This window comes from Macaca fascicularis, chromosome 10, assembly GCF_037993035.2.
Source record: "Macaca fascicularis isolate 582-1 chromosome 10, T2T-MFA8v1.1".
Lineage (NCBI taxonomy): Eukaryota > Metazoa > Chordata > Mammalia > Primates > Cercopithecidae > Macaca > Macaca fascicularis.
The window spans coordinates 17,893,999-17,915,837 of NC_088384.1; the positions used below are offsets into that span (position 1 = coordinate 17,893,999).

At 45.3% G+C, this 21,839-nt stretch overlaps 1 protein-coding gene across 4 annotated transcripts in view; it reads left to right on the forward strand.

The window, feature by feature from the left end:
- Positions 1 to 21,839, forward strand: part of LARGE1 (LARGE xylosyl- and glucuronyltransferase 1) — a 633,576-nt gene that overhangs the window by 152,702 nt on the left and 459,035 nt on the right. For 3 of the 4 annotated variants that reach the window (XM_005567477.4, XM_045364291.3, XM_065522217.2), the window contains exon 2: positions 6,569 to 6,756. In XM_005567477.4, coding sequence (XP_005567534.1) covers positions 6,651 to 6,756 — 106 coding nt within the window. In that variant the 5' untranslated portion in view covers positions 6,569 to 6,650. Of the gene's footprint in view, positions 1 to 6,568; positions 6,757 to 21,839 lie in introns of those variants that run through there. The other variant, XM_065522218.2, reaches the window with a different exon arrangement.

A 21,839-nucleotide genomic window follows, 5' to 3' on the forward strand; every position in this document is an offset into this window, starting at 1 on the left:
CCACCTGCCTCAGCATCCCAGAGTGCTGAGATTACAGGTGTGAGCCACTGTGCCTGGCCAATTTTTAAATAACGTTCAAATTATAAAAGCAATGCAGGCTGGGTGCGGTGGCTCACGCCTGTAATCCCAGCACTTTGGAAGGCCAAGGCGGGCGGATCATGAGGCCAGGAGATCGAGACCATCCTGGCTAACACGGTGAAACCCCGTCTCTACTAAAAATACAAAAAATTAGCCGGGCGTTGTAGTGGACACCTGTAGTCCCAGCTACTCGGGAGGCTGAGGCAGGAGAATGGCATGAACCCGGGAGGCGGAGCTTGCAATGAGCTGAGATCGCGCCACTGCGCTCCAGCCTGGACAACAGAGAGAGACTCTGTCACAAAAAAAAAAAAAAAAAAAAAAAAAAGCGATGTAGGCTTCTTGTATAAAATTTCAGGAAGTATATATATATATGTGTGTGTGTGTATATATACACATATATATAAATGTGTTGAAATTAGTCATATTCTATACCAAAAGATAATTTACAACATTTAAGCCTTTTTTTCGTATATCGGTATGTAGGTATTTGTACACATATATAAAATTTATGGCTTTGGACTGAAGGATATTTGTGATTGCATTATATAATACATTTAGCTTTGAATTCTGTATTTGTAGTTTAACAGATCAGCCAGGCATGGTGGCTCACACTTGTAATTCCAGCACTTTGGGAGACCGAGGCAGGTGGATCACCTGAAATCAGGAGTTTGAGACCAGCCTGGCTAACATGGTGAAACCCTGTCTCTACTAAAAATACAAAAAGTAGCTGGACGTGGTGGCGGGCGCCTGTAATCCCAGCTTTTTGGGAGGCTGAGGCAGGAGAATCACGTGAACCTGGGAGGCGATGAGCTGAGATCACGCCATTGCACTCCAGCCTGTGCCACAAGAGCGAAACCCTGTCTCAAACAAAAACAAAACAAACAGATCATGGTGATTTTTTTTGGGTTCATACAATGTTCTTCATAAATGTAAATTTCGTTGGTTAAGACAGGTGGGAGGGCCGGGCGCGGTGGCTCAAGCCTGTAATCCCAGCACTTTGGGAGGCCGAGACGGGCGGATCACGAGGTCACAAGATCAAGACCATCCTAGCTAACATGGTGAAACCCCGTCTCTACTAAAAAAATACAAAAAAACTAGCCGGGCGAGGTGGCGGGCGCCTGTACTCCCAGCTACTTGGGAGGCTGAGGCAGGAGAATGGCGTGAACCCGGGAGGCGGAGCTTGCAGTGAGCTGAGATCTGGCCACTGCACTCCAGCCTGGGCGACAGAGCAAGACTCCGTCTCAAAAAAAAAAAAAAAAAAAAAAAAAAAAAAGACAGGTGGGAGATGACAGATGGAGTACATGTTTAGGAGGAGGAGTTGGCCAGCTTGGCCGAAGAGTTGGATGTTGGAGTTGAGGGAGAGGTGTTTAGGGATGACTCTTAGACACCTGGGTTAACAGGTGGGGAGGCCTCCCTCGCACCAGGCAGCAGTAGGGAGAGAGCAGGTTAGAAGTTGGTTTTCCCAGTTAATTCGCCAACATTTGCCCATGTTTGGGATGTAATTTCCAGCCAACCTCCTGTTTCTTCCTTCCATTCTTCTTGCGTTGATTTCTGTGTTGACTTCCTGGAGTAACTTCTGATATAGATTGAGATTTTTCTTAAAAATGTGTTTTTAGTGCACAGAGGTGTCATTTAAAAGTGAAATCCGTGAAGGAATATTTTTTACCTGCTGGGTTTAATTTCAGATGCCCGTGTTATCATAAAAGGGAAACCACCATAGATTCTGTTTCAAAACTTTGTACACATTGTATGTGTTGATATTAACTTTTGCAGATGGAGAGAGGGGAAGAGAAAAGTAAGTGTTTTATTAAAGAGTTTTTTTTCCCAGTGTTATTTGAATATTATTAATGCCAAATGAGTTCAGTTCCTATCCTCCTCCCTTCCTTTACAATTTATCTATAGCTTTTTTTTCTTTTTTCTTTTTTCTTTTTTTTTTTGAGATGGAGTTTTGCTCTTGTTGCGCAGGCTGGAGTGCAATTGCGTGATCTCGGCTCACTGCAATCTCTACCTCCCAGGTTCAAATGATTCTCCTGCCTCTGCCTCCTGAGTCGCTGGGATTACAGGTGCGCACCACCACAATTTTTATATTTTTCAGTAGAGATGGGGTTTCATCATGTTGGCCAGGCTGGTCTCGAACTCCTGACCTCAGGTGATCCGTCTGCCTCAGCCTGCCAAAGTGCTGGGATTACAGATGTTAGCCACTGTGCACAACCCTAGTCTGCAGCTTTTTAATGTCTTTCTTTTATACTTTTTTCTGGAATGAGAGTGAACAGTTATGATATATTTGACCCTGGGAAAGAAATAATCATAATATTCAATATGAAGGATTTGGGTTAAAGCAAAAGGAAAAATGCCGTCTGGCAAGAGTTCTCTTAGGATCAATTGCTGAGGGAGAGCAGAGCCTCAGGTGCTTTTGCCTCTAACTAGTAGTGTGTAATCCTTGGCCAGTTAATTAATCTCTCTAGGCCTTAATTTTCCCATCCATACAGTGGGGACTGGAAATAGTGTTTATCTCATAGGTTATTTTGAGAATTACATAAGCAGTTATATGCGAAAAATACAGAAAAGTACTTGACATAGAAGTGCTGCTTACTGCTAGTTGCCTTGACTTATTGCTGTAAGTAAACTGTGAAAACAAAAAATGCGATTTGAATGTTGTGATACAGTCAGCCCTTCATATCAGAGGCTTTCACATTCACAGATTCAACCAACTGCAATTGAAAATCTTCAGGAAAAAGGCCAGGTGCGGTGGCTCACGCCTGTAATCCCAGCACCTTGGGAGGCGAGGCGGGCGGATCACAAGGTCAGAAGTTCGAGACCACAGTGAAACCCCGTCTCTACTAAAAATACAAAAATTAGCCGGGCGTGGTGGCGGGCGCCTGTAGTCCCAGCAACTCGGGAGGCTGAGGCAGGAGATTGGCGTGAACCCAGGAGGCGGAGCTTGCAGTGAGCCGAGATGGCACCGCTACACTCCAGCCTGGGTGACAGAGCGAGACTCTGTCTCAAAAAAAAAAAGAAAATCTACAGGAAAAAAAAAACGGATGGTTGCATCTGTACTGAACATGTGCAGACTTTTTTGTCATTCTCTAAACGATACAGTATAACTATGTCGCATTCACGTTGCATTCAGCATTTTTTTGTTAAGTTTTTAAAAAATGTATTATTCTTATTACTATTTTGAGAGGGAGTCTTGCTCTTGTTGCCCAGGCTGGAGTGCGGTGGCACAATCTCGGCTCACTGTAACCTCCGCCTCCCGGGTTCAAGTGATTCTCCTGCCTCAGCTTCCCGAGTAGCTGGGATTACAGGTGCACGCCATCACACCTGGCTAATTCTTGCATTTTTAGTAGAAACAGGGTTTCTCTGTATTGGCCAGGCTGGTCTCAAACTCCTGACCTCAGGTGATCCACCTGCCTTGGTCTCAAACTCCTGACCTCAGGTGATCTACCCACCTCAGCATCCCAGAGTGCTGGGATTATAGGCATGAGCCACCATGCCCGGCCTGCATTAGGTATTATAAGTAATCTAGAGATGATTTAGAGTAAAGTATATAGGAGGATAGGTGTAGGTTATATGCAAATACTATGCCCATTTATATGAGGGACTTGAGCCATCTGTGGATTTTGGTATCTGTGGGGGTTCCTGAACCAACCCCTCACAGATCCCTAGGGAGAATGGTAACTCTCATAGGAGAATTGAGTAGGTGGATCCTTCAGGTTTAAATCACCTATCTGGCCTATTGGGCAATACCTATTTTTTGGGATCTGTTTCCTACCCAACGCCGCCGTGGGAGAAGTGAGGGAGTGGAGAAAGAGAAAAACCTCATTAAGGGCCGGGTGTGGTGGCTCACGCCTATAATCCCAGCACTTTGGGAGGCTGAGGTGGATGGATCACAAGGTCAAGATATTGAGACCATCTTGGCCAACATGGTGAAACCCCATCTCTACTGAAAATACGAAAATTAGCTGGACGTGGTGGTGTGTGCCTGTAATCCCAGCTACTCAGGAGGCTGAGGCAGGAGAATCGCTTAAACACGGGGGGCAGAGGTTGCAATGAGCCAAGATCGCACCACTGTACTCTAGCCTGGCGACAGAGCAAGTCTCTGTCTCCAAAAAGGAAAAACAAACAAAACAAACCTCATTAAGGCTGCTTTTCTGCCCTCTAGGAAGGAAGGATCGCCCCTGAAATGTACTTAAAATATCTTTGGTAAGCACTTCATCAAGGGCTCTCATTTGAGCCTCGAAGCAACCCTCCAAGATAAAGGGTATCATCTCAATTTATAGATGAATAAGGAAGTTTATCCAGAGACAGGGGACTTGTCAAGGTCACAGCCAGCCGAGTGCAGCATCTGGGCTTGAACCCACCTCTATCTAACTGCACAGCCCTCTTTTCCTGCACTTCCTTCTCCTAAGAGATTCACGGGTCTTGGTGGTTCTCATTCTCTGTGACTAGTGGAATGTGTACGTAGGGGTTTGTTTTCCATGCTTTAGAATGAACATTCCCTAGAGGGGACTTTTTTCAAGTCAACATTCTCTGTTCAAAAGGATGTTGCTTTTTTCAGTTTTACTTTCTAGTCTACACCCTCCAGCCCTGTGGTCTTTCATCTGTTCCAAAAGAAGGCCATTTAGAAAACCGTGTCAGAGTGGTTGCAGAGGCAGGCTCAGTGTTGACAGTTGTGATCGGCTCAGTTAGGTGTTTATGGTCGGCTGCTCGCTGAACATAAACTCCTGAAGCTTGAGAGGGTGGCCTCTGGATAGAATGTGATTCCATGTATTCATTTAGCAGACGGTTGTCAGGCACCTGCAGCTGACAGGCAATATGCTAAGTCTTAAAGAATGCGAGGTGGATCTGATGGGGCGGGTACCCGTCTTCTGGAAATGCTAAGGCTGGTGAGGAAAGGAGTCAGTTCAACCAGACCTTCGTCATGGCGGTATAAGGGTTACCCAAGAGGGAGGGATGCATTTGGGAATATAGAAGGGGAGAACCAAGCCAGCTGTTTTATAGACATCTGTTCCTTGGGAATCTGAGGCCTTTTATAGCTATGTGCAATGGGTGAGTTCCGCTCTGTTAGGGAGGCACTATGTGGGTTTATCTTTCTTTCCACCTATAGTCAGTGTGACTCCTATGTTAGGAGGTGGGTAGAGATGAGGTCTTAGGGTCCATTGGTTTTTAAACTCCTTTGTAGGTTTCACGATTCCCTGGTCAAATATTCAGGTGAAAGATCATGGGCCGTCCACTGTGTCTGCACTGACCTGCTCCCTCTTCCGGTGATACATCACGGCCAGTCTGCTGCCATGGTCTGAGGATATGCCCTCCCCAGGCTATCCGTTTGTTCTTATCCCTTCTCTGCATGTTTTAATGGTTTCTGTGATTCTCTGGACCTCTTCTTCCGTGTTGAAGGTGGAAGCTGTGAAGACAGTCCTTAGTGAGTGTATTTAAGCTTTCAGCTGTGATTAGGGTACAGTCCCATGCAGATGGAGGTGGTGGCCTCTCCCATCTCCTTGCCTTGGCATGTGCTCTTTAGTCGATTACCAGTGCCTTTCTCAGTCTCTTCTGCCCAGAATGCTGGAACCGCTCTGCCATCCTGACCACACACAGGGCAGTCAGCACCTTTATCTGCCCTTCCAGAGTGGTCCATGCAGATCTCAGCTTGGGGTTCTCATAGATCTTTTTCTGTTGATCTATCTCATTAGACTACACTTTTTGAATCCGTTCTCTGTTCTAGTATTCTTTTTTTTTTTTTTTTTTGAGATGAAGTATCGCTTTGTCACCCAGGCTGGAGTGCAGTGGCGCCATCTCGGCTCACTGCAACCTCCGCCTCCCAGGTTCAAGCGATTCTCGTGCCTCAGCCTCCCGAGTAGCTGGGACTGCAGGCATACCACCATGCCCAGCTCATATTTGTATTTTTAGTACAGATGGGGTTTCACCATGTTGACCAGCTGGTCTTGAACTCCTGATCTCAAGTGATCCACTCGTCTCAACCTCCCAAAGTGCTGAGATTACAGGAGTAAGCCACCGCGCCCAGCATGTTCTAGTCTTTTTTTGAAACACAGCGCATAGTTCGTACATGGTACATAGTAGGTGCTAACTAAATGCTCCTTTAAGTATGTTAGTTCAGGTCCCAAAGTTAACCTGTACTCTAAAGTGTGCGTGTGTGTGTGTGTGCATGCGTGTGTGTGTGTGCATGCGTGTGTGTGTGCATGCGTGTGTGTGTGTGCATGCGTGTGTGTGTGTGCGTGTGTGTGTGTGCATGCGTGTGTGTGTGTGCATGCGTGTGAGAGAGAGATCTCACAGTTTTTGTCATTTACTTATTTATTTATTGTCCCAGTTTTGAAGACTGCGAGACTGTAGCATCATCTCTTGGGGTGAAAGGTTAGCAGGAAGCCTAGATCCGTCAAACCCCTTTCGGGATCTCTGAGATATTTCTCTTCCGTAACTTACATCCATCTCCAGTGCTAAGAACTCAGGCCTTCCTCTTTGCTCTTCCTTTCAGAAAGTATTATGAGGGAGGCCGAGGACTTCATGCTCCGGACAGAGAAACGGCTCTGGGATTAGGGATTGCCACTTCCGAGAGGATGCTGGGAATCTGCAGGGGGAGACGGAAATTCTTGGCTGCCTCGTTGAGTCTTCTCTGCATCCCAGCCATCACCTGGATTTACCTGTTTTCTGGGAGCTTCGAAGGTAAGAGTGGAAGCCAAAGTGAGAGGGAAGGAGGGAAGAAAGGGAACATTAGCTGTCACAGAACCCTAGCAAAGAAACTCAAAGCCATCTATTGGGAATGTGGATTTCCAGTCACGGGAAGTGATTTGTCTAGGGTCACACGGGTAGTTGGCAGCAGTCAACAATGTGAGGAGAAAAAGGGAAAAACAAGCAAAATAAGGCATACCTTGATGCGGTGGGAGGGTAGTGGGTACAGAAATGTCAAATCAAGTCAATTACTTTGTAGATAATGGGGGAAAAGGCTGGGCCCTGGAGAAATTACTGAGCTATTCATGGAGCCATATGTTTCAAGAGTTGGTCCATCTTTTCATTCATTCATTCACCCATTCAACATCGTGGTGGTGGTGGTGTTTTTTGTTTGTTTGTGTGGGTTTTTTTGTTTTGTTTTGTTTTGTTTGAGACGGTCTCTCGCTCTGTCACCAGGCTGGAGTGCAGTGGTGCGATTGTGGCTCTCTCCAACCCCCGCCTCCTAGGTTCAAGCAATTCTCTTTCCTCAGCATCCCGAGTAGCTAGGACTACAGGCGCCTGCCACCAAACCCAGCTAATTCTTATATTTTTTGTAGAAACGGGGTTTCACCATGTTGGCCAGGATGGTCTCGATCTCTTGACCTTGTGATCTGCCCACCTTGGCCTCCCAAAGTGCTGGGATTACAAGCGTGAGCCACCGCGCCTGGCTGTGTGGTTGTTGTTACTGGATGCCTGCACTAAACTTGGTGCTGAGAATATGGAGATAACAGATCTGGAGATTCACAGGATAGTGGAGGAGACAGATAGGCTAACAAACCATCGCGGCATGTTGCGATCTGCGTTGTGATGGAGGAAGGCAGGGTGCTGTGGGAGAGGGTTGTTGGAGCTGTCAGGCCTGGGCTGGGGATGAAAGATGATCAGTTACATGATGGGCCGAGCACAGGGAGGCAACAAAAGATTTGCTCTCCCCAAAGAAATAAAAACAAATGATGATCCCTGCTACTTTCCAGAAATCAGTGGGAACAGCAAGACTTGCCATTTTTCTAGCCAGCAATTTCAAATACGGTGCAATGTTTTGCCTATCAAAGATGGTTTTCTAGGCTTCAGAGAGAGAGGGAACGGCAGTGGTGAAGAGCTTACTTTATTTTTATTTACCCCCACACTTGAATTTAAGAATGAAGATCTCAAATGAAAATCTGTCTCAAGGAAGTCACAACTGTGTTTTTAAACGTTTCCTTTATGCATAATTTTATTGGCAGCTCAAGGCTACCTTTTAATTAGGATCTCCACTTCACTTTCTGAGATTTGCCTTGAGTTAGCTAGACTGAATATAAACAAGGTGGAACCGTGTGCCTGCCTAGCAGGGAGGGCTCAGGATGCTCAGCCCAGGGCTGAGGCCGGGTGACACACCCCTGTCCCTGTTCCCACCCCTGAGCTGCATCCCTGGAGCAGTCAGAACCTTCATCTAAGCAGGTAGATAGAGTCAATTATGCCATGGCAGTGGATGGTAAGTTTGTGGAAAAGGGACTAAAGAGGGGGGAAGGGAAGTTGATGTTGTTCTTGATACAAAGAAACATTCTCCCAGAGATCATGGAAAAGCCCTTTTTATAAAAGAAGGCAGAGGTACCCATGCTAGTATAGGTTTAATGAGTAAAACATTGACTTTTAACTAACTAAGCTGGTAATAATAATAATGGTATAACAATGACTATGATGACAGACACTGTGATTCTGTCATCACAGTGATGACGACAGTACAAACAACTAGTATTTTGCGTATTTCTACAGGCCAGGTATTGTTATAAGGACTTTTACATGTGTTCACTCTTTCTTCACAATGATTCTTTGTGGCAGGTACATTTAATAACACCTATTTTACAGATGGGGAGGATGAGGCAGATAAGCTTCAGTGATCTGCCCGTGGCCCCAAAGGCGGTCAAGATGGAGCCCGGATTGGACTCAAGAGCTTGAGTTTTTAGCTGCAATACCATGCTATAGATTGGGGCCTCAATGAGTGATTAAACTTTGGTCAGGGATTTGACAGGGTGTCACATAGTCTGGGTGAGGAAAGTTGCAGAATTTTGATTTGCACTCTTTGGCAGAAAGCCAACACAAATTGATTTTTGGTGAAAAGGAAATTTGATAGTTAATAGGATTTGTAAGTTCAGAGATAGGGCAGGCTTCAGGCAGAGCTGGATCCAGGGGCTTTGTAGCTAGATCTCTGTCTATCCCTTTGTTCTGTTTTTCTCTGCCTTGGTTTTTCTCAGGGTGACGTTATCTACATGGAGGAAGTTTCAGGCTTGCATCCTGTCCTCACCAACCCCAGTAGAAAGAGGATTTTTTCCTTTTTCTAATTCCCTAATAGTGCCTCTGTTGCCTGTGGTAACTCCTGAAACCAGTCACTGTGGTTATGGGAGGGTAGTGAGGGAAGCTGGTACTTTTTTGTTAACTTGAAGCCCTGTGCCTATTTCTGGTCACAGGATGATGGAGAGTTGCTTAAAACACATGGGGTGAGATTGGGTGACTGGGATGGCCACCAAAGGCAAATGGCATGGTTTCCCAAAGAGAAGAGATTAGAAATTGATCTGGAGTATGGACAATTCGTAACTGTCTGTGTTTATGGTTAGATGTGTTTATGGTCAGTTTGAAGGCAGCTTAGAACCATCATGACCAGTGGAGTGACTGCGATCACTAACTGAGCAATTTGAACAGACTGGCAGATGGATTATGGGAAACTGGAAAGATCATGAAAATACTTTGAGGCAGCATGACAGACTGGGTGTAGATGCTGTATCTATCAACATGATCCTTTAGAATGAACCCCACGCTTGGGACCAGATCACAAGCTGCATTTAGTAGGGGCTGGGTGATGTGGGCATGTTAACACGGTATTTTAGCTAGGATGACAAAGGCAACAGATTTCTGTTACTGAGTGTCAGTGTGCATTAGGGCTGCTGCATTTGTATTTGTGGACTCTACACTGTAAGGACAATCTAGATGAGGCAGCACACTTAGGAAAATCCAGGTGAGTGACAGAGCCTGTTCACATCTGTTTATGTAAGAAATGGTGGGAAGAATTGAGGATGTTTACCTTGGAGAAGCAGAGGCTCAGGGTGTACATGCTTAGCTTCAGCAAACAGACAAAGGGCTGTCCCCTGAAAGAGACATTGGGATTGCTCTGGTGGCCCCAAACCTACAGAGGGACATGGCAAGGAGCCAGATGTCAAGCTCCTCATAATGAGGACCATTCTGTCCAGAGCTGGAATGAGCTGCCCAGGGGGTAGTGAAACACCTGGCATGAGAGATGCAGAAACAGAAGTCCAGTATCGTGAGAGGGAGCTGAGCGAGAGGGGCAGTTACACAAGGTGACCCATCTGACCCCTCCTGACCCAGAGATCCTGAGGCTCTGGGAAAGGCTGAGTATTTGTCAGAACACAAAGGCAATAATACCCCCATGAAGCTCCCTGCCGGTTGCCGCAGACATCAGTGCATTTCCCAAAGGGCCCGCAGAGACATGATTTTCTCTGTAATTAAACATCACAACAACGTCACAATCCATTTATTGACACCCTTGAGTTTTTGGTTCTGTGGCAGGTGAAGCCATAAATAAGGGGCAGAGTTGCTGCCTGTATTCATGGAAATACTATTCATACTTTACGTGGGTTTATTTATTTTTCGACTCTGTTTAATTTCAATGGATCTTCTGAGAGCAGAGCCAAGAACTCCCTCCGAGATGTGGATGCTCTCAGCATAGGGTTTTGGAGTTGGATTACACGCCACAGCGTGATATATTGAGAGAGCCCTGGAGGGGGTCAGCTGTCTCAGGATCTCAAATCAGCTCAGCCAGAGGAGCTGGGTGATCTGGGGCACACTTGCTCTTCATGCTAGGCCTTCTTTTCTTCCAATGTGAAATGAAATTGTCGCCTGTACGCAGCAGGGCGCTGACATTCTACCTACGAGCTTTTTTTTTTTTTTTTTTGAGACGGAGTCTCGCTCTGTCGCCCAGGCTGGAGTGCGGTGGCGCGATCTCAGCTCACTGCAACCTCCGCCTCCCGGGTTCACGCCATTCTCCTGCCTCAGCCTCCTGAGTAGCTGGGACTACAGGCGCCCGCCACCACGCCCGGCTAATTTTTTGTATTTTTAGTAGAGATGGAGTTTCACCGTGTTAGCCATGATGGTCTCGATCTCCCGACCTCATGATCTGCCCGCCTCGGCCTCCCAAAGTGCTGGGATTACAGGCGTGAGCCACCGCGCCCGGCCTTCAAGCTTCTGATTCTAACATCTGATGTAAGTGAATTGAAAATGACCAGACTCTTCCCTGATTAAGGGGAACTATGACACTAAGAGGGAGTCAGTTATTGTGATTTGTTCCTAAGCGTGGAAGCAGAATCAATGCATAAATGTTATGGGGAGGCAGGCATTATCTCCCTGTAAGAAAAAACACCTGTTCCAGCAACTCAGTTGTCAGGCATGGTGTTCACCATCTGGGAAAGAGATGAGATTCCCATTCCTTGAGATACCTTTCGAAGGCCCAGTGATCACTGGTGAAGGACGCTCATCAGGTGGTGTTTTTGTTAGTGCGTTAACCCCTTAGTTCTCAAACCCAACTCCTTGTTTTTTCTTTCTTTCCCAGTCCACCTTTCTTTCTCTTGACACCTCAGTCAGCATTCCCAGCTCCACGCTGTTCAGGCCCTAAACTTGGGAGTAATCCTTGTCTCCCTTCATTCACTCCGTGTCTCGGATGCCACCTTCTGTTGAGTCTAAGCTTGGCCTTGTAGGTGTGTCGGTTGTTTCCCGGCTTTCACCACTGCTGTCGCCCTGGCTCTGCCATTCCTCCTTTGTGATTAGGACTAAACACAACAGCCCACTTTCTTGCAGGTCATCTTCGTTCTTCAGAGTCCTCAGTGCTAAATCACAGCACCTCTCTGCTCCTTCTCAGCCCCTCTGGCCCATCCCCTAACCCCCACCATCCTGCCTCCCATCATCTGGCATCCTCTGCCCAGCCACGCCGGATTCCTGTAAGTCCTGGCGTACATCGCCCTCTGTGGGCTCTGCTCTTCCCACCTGCTCTTCCTGCTCCCTGACACCCTCTATTGCTCTTGTTTCCTTCCTCTCCTTTGCGTGGCTGCCTTGATCCTTGGTTCTCAGCTGAAACACAATTAATGTCTCCTGACCCTTAACTAGCGGGCTTCCTCGGCTCCCATTTACCTAACTCCTTGTATGTACCCTTAATACTCAGGGCTCTTTATTTTTCTTGTTTTTATAATCTTTTGTTTTCACAAGAGATTGACAAGTATTGGGAACGGAGGGAGCAGGTCTCTTTAGCCTGCCCTTCCACCTCTAGCACCTACTGCAGTGCTGGGAGAAGATTTGCTCCCCAGATGTTTGTTGAATGAATGAGTGAATGAACACATGTGCCCTCCTCTGGCTTGGAGTGCTGACAGGTCTCATCATTGCCTCCTGGATCCACTGTGGACTCGTTACCATGACTCTGGGGTCTTCCACAATTGTTTTTTCCCCAATCTATACTGTCTGTCTTCAGGGTATAATACCCTGTTAAACTCCCTGAGAAAACTACTTCTCTGATTCTTAATTTCCACTCTTGCGTTCTTTCTGCCCACTATTAAGTTCTTTTTTTCCATAACCCTCCCTCCCAGCCAACACCTTCGATGCCCATATTCAATGTCACTTTTCCCCTAATGCCAGATCCCATGTAGAAACCTCTATGACCAGCACTTATTGAGAGAGATTTTGCTTGTTTGCTGTCCTTCTAACCACTTACCTATGCGTTTCTTGAGAGAAGGGAGTGTTTTACTCATCGTTACACTCCCAGTGTCGAACTGAGCACTCACTCCTAATGTGTCCTTAGTGAATGTTTCCTGAGAAGGGCTCTGGTATGGAGGGATGCAGGAGCCACCGGTAGGAAAGGGCTCCTGGTGCTGTGAGCATCTGTGATTTCTGAGACCTGAGGACATGGTTCCTTTCATTTGGTCGTGATGTTAATTCTAGGACGGGAATAAATCTGCTCAACTACAGCCCCATTAGAATTTAGAGCCTGCCTGTTATTTTCTGTCAGAATCACCTTTTCTCAGAGCCCAGTGGGTTTTATTGTGGGATGTGGTTCTTCTTTTCTGTCCATCAAGGAGATACGTTCAGCTATTAAGAGACTTATCAGCATGTGGAAAAAGGGTGCTTTTCAGCCATTCAGAAAACTCTTCACACATGCTGCCCTCTGATAATTCATAACCAGTTCAGTGCAAGGTTTCCCATTGTCAGGGAGGCAGGCCGGGACAATGTGGGTGTTATTTAAAAGCAAATGTCTTCAGAGGATGCAAAGTCCCGAACACTTAAAACCAGTGTCATGAAAAGGCAGAGCATCTTCACTTCTGAACTGATATCAGCCTGTACCCCTGTTTCGTCATCCTGAAGCCCGAGTTCACTGTTCGTTCCATTTTTATCAATATGAACCCCCTCTGAAATGAATGTTTTTGAGTGTTGTCACAGTAAATTTCAACAGAAAGAAATGAGGTCCTGATACTGGGCTATTTTGAAGAGTTAGAGTGAGAATGAAAGAATTGTAAGTTAAAGCTTTTTCTTTGCATTATTATTATGGGGGAATCCCAGGGCACTTGTGTGGTGGAATAGGCAAGATGAGGGCGGTGCATTTTACCCAAGGAGGGCTTGTCCAGACATGACTGATTCCCCATCCCCGTGTCTGCTCCCCCATCTCTCAGCCCAGACAGAGAGTGAGCTGGAAGGTCTGGGAAGTCAGACTGTACAGGGTACTGGTGAATATTCTACTGGAGCTTTCAGTATCCCCCAAGTCTAGGCTATGCAGCAGCTTTGGCAGGAAAGCCTATTTTTGCTGTCCTGCCAGTGGTCCAGATGTATCATTTAATAAGGGTATGACGGAGTATAAGAACATAGGATGCTGAATGCAAAATAAAATGCGACTTACAATACAAAAGTTGTGTTTTTAAAAAAATGGATCAAAAATGAAGAGCTTTTCCAGCCAATGCTTGATAACTGTTAGTTCTGAGCTTGAGTGAACTCTTGCAACAAATGAGAATAGTGCGCAGGTGACACATGCATCCCAAAAAATGCCCAGTGCATGTGTCTGTAGTTCTTACCTTAGGACTATTAAGAGTCTCTTTAAGGTCTTGGCATCTGAGAGGGCAGTAAAGCCTATCCCAATTATTTGTGAGATGGTTACAAAGATGACCTCTACTTTCCTTTTTCCTTTTTTTTTGAGATGGAGTCTTGCTCTGTTGCCCCAGCTGGAGTGCAGTGACACAATCTCAGCTCATTGCAACCTCTGCCTCCCAGGTTCAAGCAATTCTCCTGCCTCAGCCTCCTGAGTAGTTGGGATTACAGGTGCCTGCCACCACAGTTGGCTAATTTTTTTGTATTTTTAGTAGAGATGCGGTTTCACCACCTTGGCCAGGCTGGTCTTGAACTCCTGACGTCAGGTGATCCACCCACCTTCGCCTTCCAAAGTGCTGGGATTAAGGGCATGAGCCACTGCGCCTGACCTGACCTCTACTTTTCTTATACACATCCTTTGATCTTAAAGTAGTATTGGCCATCCTGCTAGGGTGGAAAAAAATGACCCTGCTGCATCTGTTGGCTGTATCTCCTTTAAGAGGTCATGGCAAGAGGCCTGGACCAGGACTCAGGAAATGTGGTTGCCATGATTCCCAACATGCAACTTGTATGAGTTTTCTGTGGCTGCTGTAAGAAACCACCACAAACTTAGTGGCTTAAAAAACCCATACATTCGTTATCTTACAGTTCTAGAGGTCAGAAGCTCAAAATCATTCTCACTGGGCTAAAGTCAAGGTGTTGGCAAGGCTGGTTCCTTCTGTAGGCTCCAATGAAGAATCTGTCTCCTGGTCTTTTTAAGCTTCTTGAGGCTGCCCACTTTCCTTGGCTTGTGGCGCCTTCCTCCATCCCCAAGGCCAGCAGTGTGGCATCTTCAAATCTTTCTCTCTGACACTGACCTCTACTTCTATTGTTACTTTTCCTTCTCTGACTGTGACTCTCCTACCCCCCTCTTATGATGACCCTTGTAATTATCATTATTATTATTATTACTGTTTTTTTTTTTTTTTTTTTTTTTTTTTTTTGTGATGGAGTCTCGCTCTGTCACCAGGCTAGAGTGCAGTGGTTCATTCTCAGTTCACTGCAACTTCCGACTCCCTGGTTCAAGTGATTCTCCTGCCTCAGCCTCCCAAGTAGCTGAGATTACAGGCACATGCCACCATGCCCAGGTAATTTTTGTATTTTTAGTAGAGATGGGGTTTCACCATGTTGGCCAGGATAGTCTCTATCTCCTGACCTCATGATCCACCCGCCTTGGCCTCCCAAAATGCTGGGATTACAGGTGTGAGCCACCCCGCCCGGCCGGACCCTTGTAATTATATTGAGCCTACCCAGAAAATCCAAGATAACTCCCCTATCTGAAAATCCTTAATTTAATGGTACTAGCGAAGCCCTTTTGGCCATGGAAGATGACATATTCATTGGCCATGGGGATTAGGATGTGGACATCTTTTGAGGGGTCATCGTTCCACCTTCCATACCACTTTCCCATAGTCCCATGCTCCCACATCCTCTCCATCCTCTTCTTGTGCTTTATGGATAGAGCAGAGATGGTGTGCCATGCACTTTTCATATGGACATCTTATCTTTCCGTTGGAGTTTTGGGTTCTTACATTTGAATTTGACATATATGTATCCAATATTTCATTTACAGCTCATGAGAAAGGCATTGTATTCAGATGTATTGGTCTGAATCGTCTGAATGATTTAAGACCATAATACTTCATCTATGATTGGTGTTTAATCAATAACTGATGATGAGTTAAGGTTTTCTGAAAAGGTAAATTCAGAATATCTGCTCTTTGTTGCGGGTTTCCTGGTTTTAAGTCAATTGTATTTTATTTTATTTGTTGATTTTGGATACGAATTTAACAAAAGGAGGGAGGATTTTATTCCGAGGGTCCTTTTGATGTCTGAATAGGTCTCTCAGTTTTAAGAAAAGGATAGCCATTTATGTAACTACTTTGGAAAACTTACCCAAAGTATCACCAAGCAAAGCCAAGCATACCGCATGATCCCTTAGCTCTACCCCTAGCCATACACCCAAGAGAAATGGACGTAGGTGGGAACAAAAGACTAGTACTAGAGTGCTCACATCAGTGTTATTTATAGTAGCACCAGACAGGAAACTATGAAATGTTCATGAACACTAAAATGCATAGTGGGACTGGGTGTGGTGGCTCACGCCTGTAATCCCAGCACTTTGGGAGGCCAACGCGGGCAGATTACTTGAGGCCAGGAGCTCAAGACCAGCCTGACCAACATGGCGAACGCCCTTCTCTCTACTAAAAATACAAAATCACTGGGCATGGTAGTAATTAGGTAGTAATTAGCGTGCCTATAGCCCCACCTGATAGGGAGGCTGAGGCAGGAGAATCGCTTGAACCCTGGAGGCACATGTTCCAGTGAGCCAAGATCATGCCACTGCACTCCAGCCTGGGCAACAGAGCAAGACTCTGTCTCAAAAAAAAAAAAAGAAAAGAAAAGAAAAGAATTGTGGCACGTTTATATACTGAAGTACTACAGAGTGATGAAAATGAAAGTACTCTCAGTATTGAGCAAAAGAAGACAGACGCAAAATAATACATACTATAGGATTCCAATTATACCAATTCAGAAACGGGCAAAAATTAATGTAGGCTCTTACCAACCCAGATGGTGGTTAACTCTGGTAGGGAGGGTAGAACAGAGACTGGGGCAGGGCCCAAGGAAGACTTTAGGATGCTGCTAATAATTTAATTTTAATTTTAACCTATGTGATGATTATATAGCTGGGCTCACTTTATGATAATTCACCAAGTATTTCACTCAGGACTTGTTCATTTTTCTGAATATGTTATTTTAATTTTCAAAAAACTATGCAAATCTTGATGGTAGCAGAATTTGAAGTGATTTTGTAGGTTTTGCATTGTTTTTAGATGACAGGAATTTTATTAACCTTTGGGATTTATGAATCTATGTCATTGTTCAACTTTGAAGTTCAAATGCTTTTTAAGAATGAAACTTTTCTTTAGGGATCGTTGTTTAACACTTCTATGTTATGACATCGGCTTTTTTCCTTTCTGATATACCTTACCATTTGGACAGATATTTACCCTGTGAGAGTGGATCACAGCCCTGACTTCAAGATCTGAAATTTACTCATGAAATCCCTAACCTGTATGAGTGTTTTCATCAGTTGGAAACAAGACCAGTATTCTTACCAGCTCTTGCAATGACACGGCTCTAATTAATATTAAAACAATATTACTGCTTGATATTGACCCCAAGCCACATTAGATAATGTTCTTCTTTGTGTTATTCAACAAACAGGCATTTTCATAAAATCTTGATTCTTGGAAATGGAAAAAAAAAACCCTTTTATTATTGTATTGTGGAAGATATAGAAACACAATAAGGAAATGTACTATTTAAACTATAATGATAATGGAAACTGTAGCAATCGTTTCTATTTATCGCATGTTAAACCAAGATTGGCTGCATCTGGCTTGCACTTGTGTTGGGTTTGGCCCGCCTACTGCTTTTACCATTTCTGAATTTGTTGCTAATGGTTAAACATTGAGAGATTGCACATACAAAGCCATGATTTTTGGCTTTCCCTAAAAAAAATGAAAAGATCTGCAAAACCAGACCCTCATTTCATCGTAGTAGCTACTGGATGGAGCTGAGTACTGGCTATCCATGTACACAGTGCTCAGATGATCCCTTTTGGCACGGTCTCCATCCTTCCCTGTTGATCCCTGTGTCATCCCTGCACTGTTGTTTACATAGAACAGAATTGAGAGGGAAGAGCTTCTGGTATCTGCATATGGCAGTGGTTGACCCTGTCTGGCTCACTTAGACTTTTGAGTTTCCACCTTTTGGCCTGGTGCTGGGCTAGGAATTTTACACATATTATCTCACTTATTCCCCCAAACAACTTCATCCTCGTCCCATTTTATAGATGAGGAAACTGAGGCTCAGGGACATTGTACCGTTTGAGTAAGACCACCAAGATAGCAAGCAAGGGAGCCTGTCCTTGTCTAAAAAGGTCCTTTACTCTGTAGTCACCCAAGAACTTGCAGATATAGAAACAACTGGTAGATAACATTTCAAAGTCAATAAGCTCAAGCTTTAAACAAGGACAAGACAAACTCTGAGACAAGTGAAAATGGGGTATCTTGGACAAGAGAGAAGACACACGATCTTCTGTGGCTAGCAGGATTCTTATAAACCAGTATAACGAAAAAATTCAGGTAATTCTTTAATGCAGTTTGCATTTTGTTTCTGTCATAGACTCATACAATTAAGAGAAGGAATGGACATTAGGAGTCATCTAGGCAGGCTTACAACCTAAGCAGATAAAACCTTTGAAAATTACAGAAGGACTTTTTATAGGGCAAATGTTGATGGTTGAGGGAACATAGCCCCCAACGACAAGGGGATGGGAGTTTGAATTTTAGTAGACACCATTTAAATCACAGAGTGAAATAGACAAGTTACTCAACATCATTGCAGGTCAGTTTCTTCTCCATTAAAAGGAGAGCACAGGGCTGGGTGCTGTGGCTCACACCTGTAATCCTAGCACTTTGGGAGGCCGAGGCGGGTGGATCACCTGAGGTCGGGAGTTCAAGACCAGCCTGACCAACATGGAGAAACCCCGTCTCTACTGAAAATACAAAATTAGCTGGGCGTGGTGGCTCATGCCTGTAATCCCAGCTACTCGGGAGGCTGAGACAGGAGAATCTCTTGAACCCGGGAGGCGGAGGTTGCAGTGAGCCGAGATCGCGCCATTTCACTCCAGCCTGGGCAACAAGAGCGAAACTCCATCTCAACAAAAAGAGGAGAGCACAACCTGTAGCTTACACCGCTGTTATAAAGACTAAATATCCTGTTATATCCGACAGTGATCATTTAACAAATCTTTGTTTTTCCTTTCATTCTCGTATTTTTCTAGAATCCTGGAAAGGCTCCTGGGAGGGATGTAAAACATCACCCACCTGGTCCAGAGAGAGCCTTGTTTTGCAACTGAGGAACTGAAACCTAGAAAACTGTGGTATAATGAATCTCACAGCCTCAGCAGCCTTCTTCAGGCATTAGAAAGGGGCATGGGGAGACTCCCTAACATACTATAGCTGTGGTCATAAATGCACTGGCACTTTCTTGTGAATGCATTGGCCATGTTTGGAGAAAATTAAATTATTTCACCAAAATGACCTGTAGTGAGAACTTTAAAGAACAAAAAGGAAAGGGCCATCCTCTGATGCAGAGTTTAATCCCTTTCCTAACAGATTTGTCGGATGCGGCTGTATAAGTCCCAGTCCTCCTTTTAAATGCTGTGTGTCCACACTGAGTCACTGAACCTCTCTTACCCCAAATTGCCTCTGCATAAATTGGGGGTGCTGTGGAGGGTTTTTGCAAAGATGAAAAGGAGTCCATGGTGCCTAGCATGGATTAGGTTTTGCTGAGTGTTCATAAGTGCAACAAAGAAAAATAAAGCAGAGTGAGATGCTAGTGCCAGGGCAATGGGCTTGGTGAGGAGTGGGGAAAGGGAAGTGCTGTGTTAGTAGGGTGATCTGGGCAGGCCTCTCTTACAGGTGACATTAAACAGAACCAGGTGGCGAGGGGAAGGAAAAACGTTTGGTCGAAGAGCAAGAGATAGAGAGTGCTTGGTGCTTTTGTAGGATGCCAAGGAGGAGTCTGGGTGGCTGGAGAGAAATAGAAGAGAGGAGAAGCAACATGGTTGATGAGGTCTGGCGGAGAAGCGACATGGTGGATGAGGTCAGGAGGAGAAGTGACATGGTTGATGAGGTCTGGAGGAGAATCAACATGGTGGATGAGGTCAGGAAGCGTAGGCGGGGACCTATCACACAGGCCTGCAAAGTGGATCTAGGCACCTTGACCTCTGGCTTCTCATTCCTTGTTCTCCTCTGCTCAGGAAGCTTAGTCCTTGCAATTTGGACTTGCCTCTAGCTGCTAATCAAAGTTCAGAGGAACCTGAGAGAGTATTTCCTCTTCTTGCCTATAAGGAGGTCACCTAGATCTCTGGTTCCAGCATTTGCTAGCTGGTAAGAATCACCTGGGGCATTTGTTTAACATATAGACTCCCAGTCCACCCTGGGGCACTTAATGAACCAGACAGCCCAGAATCCTGCCCTAGATCTACTAAATGGGGTTCCTCAGGGGAGGCGCCCAGGTGTCTGTATTTTTAACAAGTGCCTCTCTTCTGGCCCGTTTGAGAAGTTTGACCTGGATAAAGTACAGCCTCTGGGTTCCTGGTCTCAGCTCCCCTCCTCCTCTCCTGGGCTCTGGGACTTGGATTTAATAATAACCAGCGTGGTAACGACATTGCTGATGGAGTGCCTACTGTTTGTCTTGCCCAACAGCCTCACTCCCTATTTTTATCTCCTCTGGGTTAAATCCTAGTCTCCACACCAAGTGCCTGGCCACTATGTTGTTTGTACTTCTGTTAATCATTTATTATGTTGAATTGCACTTCATTTATATAGCATACTTCCTTTTTAGAACTTTCCTGTGGACTCTAATAACATCGCCTAGAAAAGTGCCCAGCACTTACCGAGTGCTGGCAAAATCATTGTTATTATTATTTGTTTGGATTTCACACACTTCAGATAGTGAGGACTCACCTTTCCATAGTCATATCCGAATCCTTAGTCTTCGGCAAAATACCTGAAATAGAGTAGATGCTCAATGAATCTTGAAGTGCCAGAAATAAAAATAATATTAGTTACTTTTTATGGAGCATTTATTGTACATCAAGCACAAGTCCTTGACTTGTAGTAACTAGTTTCTTCCGCAGAACTGTCCTATGAGGTAGGTACTAATATTCTTTTTTTTTTTTTTTTTTTGAGACGGAGTCTTGCTCTGTCGCCTAGGCTGGAGTGCGGTGGCGCGATCTCTGCTCACTGCAAGCTCCGCCTCCCGTGTTCACGCCATTCTCCTGCCTCGGCCTCCCGTGTAGCTGGGACTACAGGCGCCGGCCACCGCGTTCGGCTAATTTTGGTGCTAATATTCTTATTGTGCAGATGGGGGAACAGAGGCACAGAGAAGTTTGATAATAGGTAAAGCTGAGATTGAACCCAGGCAGGCGTGTCTTCTGTGATCTCTCTAAGGTTTCTTTCATTTCTTCAATGGACATGATTCTAGATCTCCTTTTTTCTGGGTAAGTTTGCTCTCTCCTGCTTAGTTCTCTATAGAGATTCGGTAGAGTCGGTTCTCTCCCTGTGTATGAATAATGCTTCACAGATCCTAAGAAATGAACTAGATCGGAACTTCCACCCAGGCTTAGTGGGCTCGGTTGTGTTGACTTTTGTCACTTTTCAAGCCATGCGTTTTCTTTGCCTCCTGGGATCATGTGCCAGTTGCCTTGGCTCCTGTGGCTGATGGATGATTAGATCCAGCCTTTCAGGGCAGATCAGGGTCAGCCTGCTCCAAGCAGCAGCAAAAACCAGGCCCTTGCCTTGCCTTTCCTTTCCTAGAAGCCGTACCTGTGAGTTAGCGGTTCTCAAAATGCTGCACTTAGCTCACTTGAGAGCAGTTTGAGGGCAGATTGGTCCTTGGACTCTTCAGATCCCCAGTTCAGACATGAATATACGTCTTCTGGGTGCTCAGATTGTCAGGCACACACAGGCACTGGTTCTGAGCCAACACTGAAGGAGACAGGTCTGAGAGAGACAAGCACCTCACCCACGGCTTAATTTCATGTTTTGGATAAACACTGAGAAGTGAGTGGCGTGAAGGGGCGGATAAGCAAAGATCGCCGAGAGTGAGTATTTACAAAATTTTTTCATTTTGCTCTCACCATTCCTAATAGCTCTTGCTGCTCTGATGGCTCTCTGACAAATAGAAAGGAGCCTGTTTTCCCTTTGGTCCACACCTCTGCTCCAGACAATCCCTGTCTTGCATTCCAGATGCTTCAGTGACAGGTAGTCATCAGAAAGAGACCCTGGGATTGTATTTTTCTTGGCTTCTTTGCT